We start from the raw sequence: 15,468 nt of genomic DNA on the forward strand, positions 1-15,468 counted from the left end.
GCCGAAGATTTTGATGCCATTGTCCACGCCGGAGCTGAGGCGTTCGCAGCGAACAATTCATCCTCCTGTGAGACTGAACTTATGAGTCCCTTTCACCCCCGCCGGACTTTTTTTTAAACGGGGGGTGAATGTGGTGTGCCACGTATGGCTACGTAAGGCTGTTGTATATATGTTCTACCGTTCAATTAATATTGTTATCTCCATTGTTGTATATACTTATTGTTATTGCTGTTCTGTTATTGGTTGTTACTGTTGGAATGTTGTTATTGGTGCTGCTGTTGGCTCCACCTGTGGCTCCGCCCAGCTGTGGAGGTATAAAGCCTGTTGACCTGGGTCAGCCCTGCAGTACGGGAGGAGCTACAGGTCGGCACATATTTAGCTTATTAAAGCATCGGTTCACTGCTTCCCAGCATCTCGTCTGAATTGATGTCTATCACAGAGGTTCATTCAAATGAAAACCCTGCCTGTCCGCAGCGGGCTTTGCAATTTTGAAGTTGCTTTCACTCAATATTTTCTGAATAATCAAAAATATTTTTAGAAACCCAAGCCTTTCACAAAGGATAATTTCAATCTTGAAAACAATCCCTCAGAAGTATATGTTTTCAATTGATCACAAAAATGGATTTTTTTTCTGTGACCAGTGCCAAACTGAATAAGTTTTTTAGTTAACCTTTAGTGATTGGTGAGGAAAGAGGAAAAAAGTGTGCAGCAGTTAAAGCTGGCTGTTCACGTTATTTTAAAATTATTTCAAACTACAGTATTTTCACCCTGGTGTTGCTTTCCCTGAGAAAAAAACCCAATCCTTTTGTTTAAAAGCGAGATTTTCTCCAATCTAAACATGCCCTGTTTTAATGGAACTGCAATTCTCTTTGCTTTCCTGAAGTCGTACAGAAAGCTCATTTTATTGGCATGCTCCACAACTGAAGAATTGAACATCATTTATTAATTCATACATCTAACATCAGTGAAGGCAGTTGACAGAGCATGAATACGGAGTTGAGCTTAATCTGATGAAAATCTGTGCTCAACCCACCAGTGCCTCTGGCAACAACTAGTTACAGCAATAATTTGTCCCACGAGGCAAGAAATTGTAGTCAGTGGAAGATTAAAAGCTTTAAGTTACAGAAGTCAGATATATTTTAAGCTTCACACTTGTGCTCTCTTTAAAATTCCTCATTACACATTGTGGTCTGTTTAGTATTTTAACAATATTCAAGCAATCAGAACAGGTTGAAAATAATATAAGCGTCACCATTTGCTTAACCTCTTGTTCAACTATCATTGCAAACTATTTTCAAGGATATTTATTTCGAAATCCAATATGAGTTTATTGTTTTCTGATGTTGCCTATCTCAAACTTAAATTCTGGACTTTAATAAAGTCGCGCTAATTGTTTTCAAAGAACCGCAAGGAGAATGAAACAGATAATATATAAATGTTTTTACCTTATTTCAGATTATACTAAAATAACCATGAGACCTCTCTATATTTATTTTACCAGTTCCTGAAGTTGCACCTTTGAACGTTGCTGTTGAAATCATGAACAGTACTTTAATCAAAGTTACATGGGCAGAAGTACCAAAGGAGAAAATTCGTGGTCACTTGGAAGGTTATAAGGTAAAGTGATCTCTGCATGATTGAATAATATCGCTTGATATTAGCCCATATTGTATTTGTCATATGAAAATATTGCAGATAGAAATTATTCTTAGTTACTTTTGAATATGTTCTTAAGTTAGCATTCCATCTTGAAATTTCAGTGACAGTGTGCGGATTTTACAGCAAGACTTTCTATTAATGTTAGTAAGATAATGGTGCTGTATCACGTTGAACAGCACAGGACACAGTGCAAGGCCAAGACCAATTTAATTATAAATCTAAAAGAAAATAGTTTGGAGTGTGATGGGATGCTTTTTAAGGATAAAGCAGCCCAATTGATTGGCACCCTATCCACCTCCTCCAAATCCACTCCCTTTACCATCGATGCACAGTGGCAGCAGCATGTATCATCTACAAGATTCACTGCAGCAATTCATAAGACTGCCTTCAACAGCACTTTCCAAACCTGTGACTGTTACCACCTAGAAGGACAAGAGCAGCAGATGCATGGGAATACCACGACTTGCAAGTTGCCCTCCAAGCCACGCACCATCCTGACATGGAACAATATCACAAATCTATCACTGCCGCTGGGTCAAAATCCCCAAACTCCCTAAAACAGCACTGTTGGTGTATGTACACCACATGCACTGCAACGGTTCAAGAAGGCGGTTCCACTTCTGAAGGGCCTTTTAGGATGTACAACAAATTTTGGCCTTTCCGATTACACCCACACCCTGTGAAAGAATAAAGAAAATGAAGTATGTTTATTCGTGGCAATTGAACAGCTGCATGCAGGCCCACACATTTGGCTTGCACACAAAGAATGTTACCTTTGATGGGATTTGTGAACCACTAGCCTTGGCTGTTCATTGTTATGGGCCAGGGTTTAGAAAACTACAAAGTATATCATGGAGTACACCTAACCTACAACTGTTTATCGATTTTGGTTACGAGGAGTACAAGTGCCTGCCTTTCAGATGTTATTCAACAGAGGCCTTAAGCACTTTTAATCAGAAAACCAGCTTTATTCTACGAATTTCGTTAAAATTTTTATAAACACACACAGTAAGCATAAATACCTCACACAGCTACAGTAATCTATGTATAACTCTCAATAAATTTCCCCCTTTAACTGTTCCAATTTAATAACAAGATCCATAAACCAGTACCCCCTTTTCAAAGGTGTGGCCCAGCACACAGCACTCAAGACCTGGTATAGATACCCTTGTTTCCTTTCCGAAACAGCAGGTTTGAATTCGTTCCAGAAAACAGTTATCTCTTTTAAGTTATCAATTAGTCTGGAAACAGCTTTTAAAATGCAGATAGAGAGAAATTTCTTTTCAACCTGTGCAGAACAAACTCAAAGTAAAACCAACTCCCAGAGCCACAGCCAGCTCCCAACTCAAAAACGAAAATAAAACCCAGTCCACATGCCCAGCTCCACCCACATAATGACATCACTGAAGCCATGTGATATGACAGAAACATTTCTTAAAGGGACACTCCCATGACATCATCGACACACCAATCTTTGGCTAAGGGCTCTTTAGCTCATTGTTAGCAGGGAGGTGCACCTAGTCCACAGAGGGATGATGTTAGAAGGTGCAATGATTCTCAGCTCAAAGCGCTTACAATTCTCAACAGTTGCCTCTCCCCATTCAGTACACGGCATGTGGCCCATGTCCTGAGGGCTTAGTCTGGTCTTGCAGACGTGTACTGGAACTGATTTTTGGAAAGACCGTCACAGCCTACAAAACCCAGAGGACTGTCTCAGCAGTCAGAGCAGTGACCAGCCTCTATTTATGCTGAAATCACAGAGGTTGCACTATGTGGAAGTGCTCCGAAGACAATGAGTCAAGACTTGTAGCTGTATCAAGGTGTGCACATGGGTGAGTGCCACAATGTTAAGTTTCTATTTAATTTTTGAACAATATAAATATTAGAGGCAGGATTCTATTCTCCGCCCAATCGCGTTTCACGATTTCTGCATCGGCCGACGGTGAATCCTGCCCTATGTTCTCCCACTGGAGCTAAACTGCACCAGTTCTATGATTGTCTTGGGGTCGTAAAGCAGGATGGAATTCCGTGTTCCACGCCATGCCAATTTATGCATGGCTTGGAACATGAGGGATTCCCAAGGAATCTCGCTATTGGGCCACCACCCTGAGCGGGCGGCTTAACAGCAAGATCCCACGGCTGCCACCCCCCCCCCCCCCCCCCACCACCAACACGGCAAAGCGCCCCTACCGCCCCTTACTGCACAGCAGCGCCCCACTCCCAGATTGCCTGGGTGCATCCCCACCCCCCTAGTGCGGGTGCAACACAACATTCATCCCCCCCCGGACCCTTGTAATAGGAGGAAACCCGCAGGGACCCCTGTCATTGGGGGACCCCCACAGGGACCCCTATAATAGGGAGACCCCCTAAGTGACCCCATTGAAACAGGGGTACCTCCAAGAGGGACCCCATGTCTAAAGGAACACCCGCCAAAGAACACCCTAACTGCAACCCCCCTGCCACAAAATATCACAGGCCCCCCCCCCCCCCCCCCCCCCCCCCCCCCCCCCCCCCCCCCCCCCCCCACCAACACACACTAAAAAGGGTCCACTGTCTGGAAACTAGACAGCAGTCCAGACAGTGGGAAGCATTATAGCTGTAATACTTACCTTGCAGCACCATGTATACTTTCCTCTAAGGAGATCAGCTGTGCCTACGTCTGGTTCCCAAAGACCCACTAGCTACAAGCCATTCATAGCTTTCGAATAGTGGTCTGTGATTGACAGCTTGTCCAAACCATCTGCAGCTTTGATCCATCTGGAGCAACACAGTGGCACAGTTGTTAGCACTGCTGCCTCAAAGTTCCAGGGTCCCGAGTTCAATTCAAGCCTCAGGTGACTGTGTGGAGTTTGCACTTTCACCCGTGTCTGCGTGGATTTCCTCTGGGTGCTCCAGTTTCCGCCCACAGTACAAAGATGTGCAGGTTAGGTGGATTGGCCATGCTAAATTGCACCTTTGTGTCCAAACGTTTACGTGGGTTACTGGCATAGGGTGGAAGTGTGGGCTTAAGTAGACTCGATGAGCTGAATCGCCTCCTTTTGCACTGTAAATTCTATGATTCTATATCCCTTCGTGGTTCAGTGGCTTAAGTAATGAAACCCCAATGTTTGCAAAGATTAACCACATCAAAGAGAGGTAAGTGCAGTGAAATCACACGCTTGAATGATTGGGATGCACTCAGTGCTTGGAATGCAGGGCCATGCTTTTGAAAACCACAAAGTGATCCATGCCAACGTGATTCCCGGCCAGGGCGACCAGAGAATCTCAGGAGGCCAAGGTATAGAGCGGCTGGCCCGCCACATATATGAAATGGGTCATTGAGACAGCATCAATGAGGTCCACAATGTGCAGCGGCGGGGGTCAAATCATCCCGTTTGGATTGGGGCCTGGCGCCAATCCTGGTTTTCTCCCGATGCATGATTCTCCATCCCATCAGGGAATGCACTCAGAGCACCCCTGGATGTAGAATTGTACCCAATGTTTCCACCACTTTCTGCGTTGTCGCTTTTTGGGTACTCCTGGCAAGCAGCTTTTACACGTGTGGGGAGTGGTAAGATAAGAAGTAATGTGGAGCAGTGGAGGACTATGAAATGGATGCTCACATTTTACTAGGGCCACATTGGTATGGGAGTGCAATGACTTTTTCACTTGGTTGCCAGATGGGTGAGCTGGTGGAACAGAAGTGATTCTCACAATAATGAGTGTACCCTGGGTAGCAATCTGTGCCACTGCTGATGACTTGGCTGAATCTTGTTCTATCTCCTGCTCCTTGGAATTATCTAAAGAGATCCTTGGAATTATCTAAAGAGATCCTATGCTCTGCGCTTTGTTTTTCCTGCAAGTTCAAACCTCCCTGTTGTGCTGTGCAAAGTATAGTGCACCACTATCATTTTGGAGATCCTGGCTGGTGTGTGTTAAAGGGCAGCTTTAGATTTAGCCAGACACCTGAAGCATATCTTCTGCATGTCGATGATTATCTCAATGAAGCGTCTATCATATTGTTGTCAGATGGCTTTAATTACTCCTGGCTGGGCCTCAGCAGTTTGGCTCCTCACGGGTGTCATGAGCCATATTTTAAGTGGATATCCCTTGTCTCCAAGCAGCCAACTGGTAAGTCTGCTTTGAGGTGTAAAGCGATCAGGGAGATTGGGTTTCTGCAGAACAAAAGCATCATGACAGCTGCTGGGAATCTCGCATAGGTTTAAGGTGCAAGGGGCAAGGTTTAGAGCAGATGTACGAGGTAAGTCTTTTACACAGAGGATAGTGGGTGCATGGAACACGCTGCCGGAGGAGGTGGTGGAAGCAGGGACGATAGTAACCTTTAAGGGGCATCTTGACAAATACATGAATAGGATGGGAATAGAGGGATACGGATCCCAGAAGTGTAAAATATTTTAGTTTAGACGGGCAGCATGGTTGGCGTAGGCTTGGAGGGCCGCAGTGCCTGTTCCTGGGCTGTACTTTTCTTTGTTCTTTGTATACCTGCATCAACATCATTTTGTGGCTGCACATTGATGATTGGCATTCCTGGGTGATCTGTGGATGCCTTAATTGTGACATGCATACAATTTATAATGCCCTGCACTGATGGGAAGCCAGCTAGGGCCACAAATCCAAGCAACAACTCGCTCTGACTGGCATCATTGGTGACAAAGTTAGCATAACTTTCAAATCTGGCAACCAAACCATCAGTCACTTGTTTTATGCATTTGTGCGTCTCTAACTGAGATCCTGTAAATGTCTTCTGCAGAGCCCGAGAAGGAACCAGAGTGTTGAGAGTAGTGGTGACTTTGGCAGTGGAGCTACTGAGTCTAATTCGCAGCAGACCTTGCTCTGACAGGCTGTAACTGTCTGCCACCACCTGACATGATACTCCGAGCCTCCTGAAACACACTGTTCCAACATGTCAAGGATGCTGATACATAGCCTTCTGCAACCTGTACCTGTTTGTTCACTCCCTGTTTCCTATCTGTGAGGAGTGGATTGGTGCTACTCTTCCTGCTACTCTTGCTGCTGATGGGAGTGGTAATGCAGCTGGTCATCTTGATCCACATCTGAGATCCAAAGTAAAGCAGCATGAGTGATATCAGAGGTGATCTGATCTTCATAGCCCAAAGTGAAAATCAGACGTATCAAGCTCCCAAGTTGTGAAAGAAACATTCAAAATTTTGAAAACTGTAACTCCACAGCACAAATGGTGAACAAAGACTTTCACACAGTTGGGGAAAAAAGAAATAAGCTGTGAAGTTTCAGTACTTATTTCCATATTTTCTTGTCAGGTCTTCAGCCTTTTCAATTGCTGCCTCATTTTCACTGCTAAGTTCCAGGAAATCAAGGAAATCCATGCACCTGCAGTTAAATTCCAAAAGCCATGTTATTGTCACTGTATGCAATTATCGTTTTGAAATTAACAACCCGCCTCTCCTGAGCAGAGTTGCTAACACACAGCCTAATGCACTGCAGTTAAATGCGGAAGTATTTTTCAAATGACAGTAATCAATCATTATGGATTGGGTAAAAGTGTTGTGAGTTCATTTGTGAGTTGTGAGACCCTTTGACAAAGGGTCGTCTGGACTCGAAAGGTTAGCTCTTTTCTCTCCCTACAAATGCTGCCAGACCTGCTCAGATTTTCCAGCATTTTATCTTTTGGTTTATGAGTTCATTTATTTAACCTAGGCATAGGGGAACATTTATGCACAGGTGGAAATCTTGAAGTCAGCAGCAGAGCTGTGTGCTCTGCATTCTGTTCACAGGCCAAAATGAAACTGAGACTGGATCGTGTAACACACTTCCTCTCTAGTGATGGCTTGCTGCTATCCTTCAAGGTATATTACAACAGGAGTCACTGGGTAGGAGCAAGCTTTCTGCTGTACTGCCAATTTCCAAACATTTTAACATTTCGCCCTATCCTAAAACTACATGCTTTTGTTCAAATTCACCATGATTGTTCCAGTGCATAGTTCACAAAGAAACAAACATTTTCCTTTCTCTTTAATTAGCTTACTCCTTCATTTTTTTTTCCAAACCAATTTTTACATTATATAGCTTTTGCAAAAATTTATGATCGCTGTGCAAAAAGCAGAAGTATTTATGCAGCATCTAAGGGAAAGTATTAGTGAATAAATAGCTGTGCAGAAAAATCAGCATAAACATAGGATTATTTCCTTTTGCCAAGCCAAACGTTTGTGAATTTAACTATGATTTAGTTTTGATAGCTCTGTAATAGGACCATTACTGTTTAATAAATCAGTGCAGCCATTTATAATGGCTTGTGGATCGGAACAGAAATAACAGGCAGTTCAATAAGATCACAAGAAACTAGTTTATCTTCTTTCCAGAAATGGACAGTTAGTTCCTAGCAGTTAATTTCCACTGCAGTGGTACACATACCTTAATAGAGTATCAAATATTACCTTTAAAATATAGTTATGAAGTTTTGGTGTTTAAGCACTAAACCCCCTGCAAGTGCCTTAGAACAGGGTTTTTCAAAGTGCGGTCGCGACTCATGGGTGGGTCACGGGGTGGCTGTTGGTCACACCATTCCTGTGGTGGCCTCATTCATGGGAGCAGTGCCCAGTGGCCGCTACCGGCTTTACCATTGAGCATGGCAGCCGCTGCCCCCTTGTAAATGAAAATAAATGCAGCTGTGTGGAGTCTTCCAGCAGTGAGCAGTACATGTGCCCTGCATGTGCACCTGATGTCAAGCGGCTCCGTGTACTTGCCTTTGCCACCAATTCACAGAGCTGCGTTGCTCCCATTTTCCAATCATTGGCAAGAGGATTGTGAAGATGGTTTGTTTTCTTAAAAAGGACAGCCAGAGACTCAAATAGGCAGTGTACCTATTGGACTGGATCGTCTAACAGAACCTGCTGGAGAGAGCTACCCAGGAGAGTCCCAGGGCAGGGCAGAGCAGTGCTCATGATAGAACTGTCTAGAGCTCCAGGGCCTCTGCTCAACAGCCCACAAAGAAGAAACATAACTCTGGAACAGAGCAGTGTGTAATGACATGCAGACATGTAACCAATGGGTAATCAGAACAAGACACAACCAATGCGTAATCAGAATAGCAATGCGTAATCAGAATACCCAGCGGTGGCATCACCACAAGAGGGCATCACACGACCATTATAAAAGACAAGACAGACAGGCCCTCTCCCCTTCCACTGGCAGAAACCTAGAGAGCAAGTTGTGTGTAGTAAGCAGCACCGTCACACCACTACACGTGGTCTAGAGTAAGTTCATACCGTTAGTAGAGTGTACTGTATTACTAGAGTAGATCAATAGAGTGTAGAACCCATTTAGGAGCTTTGTAATTGCTCAATAAATATGTTCAACTTACCCCGGGGTCTGGAGTATTCTTCAACAGCGCCTACACCAAGTAGCAGCTTATGTTACTCAAGTAACATAACACACAGTGTAAAGATGATTTCTTGAGATATGATTTTGTCAATTATGCCAATGCAAATAAGGATGTGTTTACATGTGGTACATGTACAGGGGCGGCACGGTAGCACAGCGGTTAGCACTGTGGCTTCACAGCTCCAGGGTCCCAGGTTCGATTCCCGGCATGGGTCATTGTCTGTGCGGAGTCTGCACTTTCTCTCCGTGTCTGCTTGGGTTTCCTCCGGGTGCTCCAGTTTTCTCCCACAGTCCAAAAATGTTAGGTGGATTGGCCATGCTAAATTGCCCTTAGTGTCCAAAAAGGTTTGAAGGGGTTACGGGGATAGGGTGGAAGTGTGGGCTCTTTCCAAGGGTCGGTGCAGACTCGATGGGCCAAATGGCCTCCTTCTGCACTGTAAATTCTATGTCTGTGTCGCTGTCTATGCAGGGAAGTACTGGTAAATGAGAGGAGATGTTTAAGATTTTGAAAGCGAACTGGTGGGTGAAAAATCCCTTTTAAGGTTGAGACCCCAGAGTCAGTTAGTAACTTAGAGCTGACTCCAAATTAAAACACTACGCTGCTGTGGTAGACCTGTGGTACCACGTTAAAAACACACTAAACGTCCATGAGGCTGTCAGCATTCTGGAGTAGCATCTCCCAGAAATATCCAATGCTGAGTAGAACATGCTTTTTGTTACTATTGCCCTTCACAATTACCGACATTTGCAAGGTTGAATTTTCCGTTTTCATAAAGGTGAAGGCGGCGCAAAGGAACTGGTTAAAGTCTGCACGTGATATGCGCATTGCCCCTCCTCTTTTGAACTTGATTAGTCTATAAAATAATTAGGAGCAGAGATAAGGCTGATAGTCGACATCTTTTCCCAAAGGTTGAGGAGGCTAGAACTGGAGGGCACAGGTTTAAGGTGAGAGGGGAGAGATACAAAAGAGACCAGAGGGGACATTTTTTCACAATGAGGGTGGTGAGCATCTGGAATGGGCTGCCAGAGGCTCTGGTAGAGGCAGGTATACTTTTTTCCTTTAAAAAGCAGTTAGACAGTTACATGGGCAGGGCGAGTATAGAGGCATATGGGCCAAATGCGGGAAAGTGGAACTAGCTTAGTGATAGAAACTGGGTGGCATGGACAAACTGGGCTGAAGGGCCTGTTTCCATGTTGTAAACATCTGTGACTCAAAGTAAGATCGCGAGCATCCAGCAGGCTCCCCTTTCGCATTAAAGGTAAGTGAACTTGGCGTGTGTCGCAAAGGTCGGCTGGTGTGGGTTGCGAAGGTCGGCTGACGTGGGTTGTGAAGGTCAGCCTGAAGGCAAAAGTGGCACCTGGGAAAAAAGTTTGATAAACACTGGCTTAAAACATCATTGTTATTGACTGAAAGCAGCACGTGGGAGTGATGAGAACGTGGCTGCAGAAATGATCGGAGATGCTGAACATAATAAATCTATCTGGAGTAAGAACTTTGGATAATTCTCAGTTTTAAAGTAAGACATTATACTATTAATTATTCTTCTGAGACCCCGTCCAAAACACTCCTTTTGCAATATTCCAAGAAGTCGATCTCAATATTTCTGGATACCTAACATGAAACCTGAAAGAACTAATTTACCTGTCTTATCTAATCCTTGATGTAAACCCTAAACAAGTACCCTACCACAAACTCTACACTAATTTATCCAAGTTATCCCTACCCAACAGCAGAAACAAGGCAATAAAAGCTGTATCCTAACTTCAATCCCTACATCCATTTACAAGCAGCAGGAAGACGGAATCCCCGCCAGCAAATGGGATGCCGCCACCGGGGGACCAGGGAATCTAGCCCAGGTAATGGTTTGGAAATAGACAGATCATAGGAATCGAGAGAAAGAGCTATGAGGATCAAAGAGAATGAGAGAGTGAAAAATATATTTTGGAGTTAAGGGAGAGTAAAAGAGCGACTGTTGAAGGTGGTGAGAAAAGGGAGAGACGAGTGGAATGCTTGAGTCACCTTGAGCCATTCCAGGGGCGATCTGCTAAAATAATGCATTAGTGGTTTTGCATAAAGAAACACTTCCTATGGCTACCATCACACATCTCACAGCAGGTTCTCTGAACAGAATCATATGTTATTTGTTAATAACTGCCTTATTATGTTAATAAAGCATATCCTCTATTCACCAAGAGCAACATTGAGATCTGCTGCTAATATTTTAGAAGTTAAATATAATGCACAAATCAAGTACATTTCACACTTACTGTTACATATTAGTTTATGCTTCAATTCACCATAAACAATGGCAATAATATGAGAGTATAATGTATACATATTTTGTGTCCTTCATGTCACACTTCTGTGTTGCACATAAGGGTAGCCACATTTATTCTAGATACATTTCATATAGCTAAATTGTTTATATGCACATTTATTTTACCAAAACTGTTTTTAAAAGGCTGTCATTTAGAATGGAAAAGCACAATGACTTGTCAACATAGGAGTCATAAATTTGGGCATAAAATCCCTTTGGTTTTCTTTTAAAATATTATTACTAAGGATTTTCATCCTCGGCTGTGCCTCAACGTCACCATGTACAGTATTCCTACATAACAATTTAACTTCAGTTTGTCTGAGGCATGATTTGCTTAAAGGGAGACAGTTGTTGTACCATAACATTTTTGTACCATAATACATTTTTAATGATACGGTGTACACATTCAATGTTTATTAAAGTTGGGTTGTCTAAAATAGGACTGTTTGGATGAAATTTTCATTTGAGTCAGTCGGCTATTAAATTACATGGACAGCAAAACCACAGAATTGTTACCGTACAGAAAGGGGGGCCAGTGTCTGCACCAGCTCTCCAAATGAGCATTATGACTTTGTGCCATTCCCTTGCCTTTTCCCTGCACCCCACCACATTGTATCTATCCAAGTAATCATCTAATGCCTCTTGAATACTTCGATTAAACGTGCCTCCACCACACTCTCAGGCAGTGCATTCCAGACCAGAACCATTCGTGTGAAAATGTTTTTATTCATACCATTTTTGCTTCTTTCGCAAAGCACGTTAAATCTGTGCCATCTCCTTCTTGACCCTTTTACGAGCGGGAACAATTTCTCCCTATTCTGTCCAGCCCCATCATGAGTTTTAACATCTCTATCAAATCTCTTTTTAGTCGTCTTCTCTCCAAGGAGAACACTCCCAACCTCTCTAATCTTATCCTCATAAGTGAAGTTTCTCATCCTTGGAACCATTCTTCTAAACCTCTTCTGCATTCTCTCTAATGCATTCACACCTTTTCTATAGGTGGTGCCTTAATTGTACCTATTATTCTTGCTTTTTAAAAATAAATTTAGAGTACCCAATTCTTTTTCTCCAATGAAGGGGCAATTCAGCATGGCCAATCGACCTACAACTTTTGGGTTGAGGGAGTGAGACCCAAGCAGGCAAGGGGAGAATGTGCAAACTCCACACGGACAGTGACCCAGGGACAATATCGAACCCGGGTCCTCAGCATCGTGGATATTATTCCTGCTGAGGTCTCACAAAGTGTCTTGTGTATATTAAGCAAAACCTCCTTGCTCTTGTACTTTATGCCCCTATTAATAATGCTCAGAATTTTATGCTTTATTAACCGCGCTCTCCACCTCTCCAGCCATCTTTAGTGATCTATGCACATCTATGCACAAGTCCCTCTGCTCCTGCACCCCTTTAAAAATGTTGTCCTTTATTTTATATTGTCTCTCCATGATCTTCCTGCAAAATGCATCACCTCGGAGTTCTCCGAATTGACCTTCACCTTCCCACTCCACCAATCTGTCTATATCTTATTGAAGTTACACACAGTCCTCTTCACAGTTTATAATACTCCCAAGTTTTGTGTCGCACCAACATCTAAATCATTAATATATATCAGGAAAAACAAGGATGCAAATACTGAGCACTGGGGGGAACATAACTATAAACATTCCTCCAGCTTGAAAATTATTAATTGATCATTACTGTCTGCTTCCCCTTATTCAACCAGCTCTGTATTCCTGTTGCCACTGTCTCCTTTATTTAATGAGCTATAACTGTTCTCACAAGTCTGTTGTGTGGCACTGCATCAAATGCCTTCTGAAAGTCCATTATACTACATCAGCAACATTACCCTTATTAACCTTTTCTGTTGCTCTTCAAGAAACTCCAGAAAGTTAGTTAAACATGATTTCCCCTTTACAAATCCATGCTGGCTCTTCTTAATCAACCCACATTTTTCCATGTGACTACTAATTCCCTGAATTATTGTTTCTGGAAACTAGCCCACCACTGATGTTAAACTGACTGGCATGCATTGATGGGGCTACCCTTACAACCTCTTTTGAACAAAGACATAACATTTGTAATTCTCCAGTCCTCTGGCACCTCCTCTGAGTCTAGAGAAGACTGGAAGATTATGGTCATCATCCTTAAAATTCCATTCTCAATTCCTTCAATATCCTTGGATGCATCTAATCTGGTCCTAGTTCTTTGCCTCCAGCCGCCATATGTAATTCCCTTTTAGCTCCCTAATCAGCCCTACTCCTTTTACCATATTTTTGCCATTTTGCTTTTTATATGTCTATGGAAGACTTTGGGATTCCCCTTTATGTTGGCTGCCAGATTTTTCTCATAACCCTTTTTTGCTTCTTTCATATGCTTTTTCACCTCCCCTCTGAACCTTTGCATTCCTCTTAGTTCTCAACTGTGTTTTTTACCTGAACCTGTCGTGAAAACACATTTTCTTCCTTATCTTAATTTCTATCTTGTTTTTTTGCCCAAGGATCCCTGGAGTTGTTTGACCTACATTTCCTTTTTTAGGGAATATACCTTAAGTGATTTCTTTGTATCGATAAAATAATCATTTATTTTCTTTCAGTGAGTTCTGGGTTTTGGTAAGGTGACAAGATTTAGATTAATACATTAAGATCAGTAAGAATGATTTTCCTGGAAAATGCATGAAAATATGTAAGGGTGAAGCTATGTCCCTACGCCGGCGTGAAAAGCGGCGCCAACCACTCCGACGTCAATGGTCATCAATAATGGGGAATGCTCCCCTTCCCAGGGGGCTAGGTCGGCACCGGAGTGGTCCCCGCAGCTACAGCCGGCTCGAGTTCGCGCATGTGCGCTATGGCCGGCGTATTTCCGTGCATGCACGCTACGGCCGGCGTGATTCCGCGCATGCGCGGGTGTTCCCTTCTCTGTCCTGGCCCCCAGGCAATATGGTGGAGCCCGACAGGGGCCTGGCATGGAGTAAAATAGGTCTCCACGGAACCAACCCACCCGCCAATCGGTAGGCCCGGATCACGGGCCAGGCCACCCTGGGGGGCACTCCCCGGGGTCGGATCGCCTGCCCCCCCCTCCAGGACGGCTCCGGCAGACTCACCTTCCAGTCCCGCCATGTGGGACCTGAGTAACCCACGCCTGCAGGACTCGGCCAAACCCGTCGGCCACTCGGCCAATCGGGGCTCGGAGAATCGCCTGGGGGGGGGGGCGCTTTCAACGGCCCCCGACCCGGTGCAGGTCGGAGAATCCCAGCCCATGTTGTTGAATGCAGTGAGTGTCCACTGGCAGTATGCAGAGCAGGCTGGTTATGATATCAGTCGGTATGCAGCATTGATTTGATGTTAGCACTACCATTTTGTCACTCAATGCTCAAGTTAACCCCCCGTCTTAACCTTGCACAACTGAGCATGTGCTCAATAGCAGAAGGACCCCGTCAGCACTAAGAGATCATCAACTGCTTCCAGGTTAGTTGCTGATGGACGTCTCCTGGTTGTTGCTTCGATTCCACAACTGATTAGTGCTTTCCATAGTCGATTAAAGTTGCATACGTCTACAGAGAGTGGTGTGGCAAGTGCTGAAGCAATTTTTGCTAACTTTAAACGTCCTCCACAACAATTTTTTCCCAGAGATGGGTGCGCTATTAGGCATTCCCCTCATTATTATAGGATTACTTGGAGAATATGAAGAAGGCAGGCTGAATAGGACAAGCTGCTGGAAGAGGGAAAACGGGAAGTATGAGAGGGGAGAAAGGCGATGGCCATATAAAATGGAAGTGTTCAAGATGCAGTTCACTCCACCAAGAAATTATGTGTGTGATGTCTATGCTTCAGTAGGGAATGTCATGATTAAAAACAATAACCTGCTGTAGCCACAACTGCAATTTCAGAGTAGGGAAAGGACTGCATTATCAGTGGATGTGAAAGTAGCCAAGAAGATGAATGTTTGTGTGTTGTGACGGATTTAGGTTATTCCGGACCTGATAATACTTATTATTATTATTAATCTATGCTTTAGGTTAACCCACCAAAAGAGGGAAATCCGTTTCTCTGCTAAGACTCAAAATAGATCTCACAAAGGGAGAATGCTTTTCCGGGTCTCAGACAGTTAAACAGGATCTCAGTTACTTTTTATGGGA

At 43.7% G+C, this 15,468-nt stretch overlaps 1 protein-coding gene across 13 annotated transcripts in view; it reads left to right on the forward strand.

Annotated features, from left to right (window-relative positions):
* Positions 1 to 15,468, forward strand: part of chl1b (cell adhesion molecule L1-like b) — a 1,336,546-nt gene that overhangs the window by 1,019,929 nt on the left and 301,149 nt on the right. For all 13 annotated transcript variants that reach the window (XM_072472185.1, XM_072472186.1, XM_072472184.1 and 10 more), the window contains one exon: positions 1,502 to 1,617. In XM_072472185.1, coding sequence (XP_072328286.1) covers positions 1,502 to 1,617 — 116 coding nt within the window. The remainder of the gene's footprint in view (positions 1 to 1,501; positions 1,618 to 15,468) is intronic.

The sequence above is a fragment of the Scyliorhinus torazame genome, chromosome 13, assembly GCF_047496885.1.
Source record: "Scyliorhinus torazame isolate Kashiwa2021f chromosome 13, sScyTor2.1, whole genome shotgun sequence".
In the NCBI taxonomy this organism is placed as follows: domain Eukaryota; kingdom Metazoa; phylum Chordata; class Chondrichthyes; order Carcharhiniformes; family Scyliorhinidae; genus Scyliorhinus; species Scyliorhinus torazame.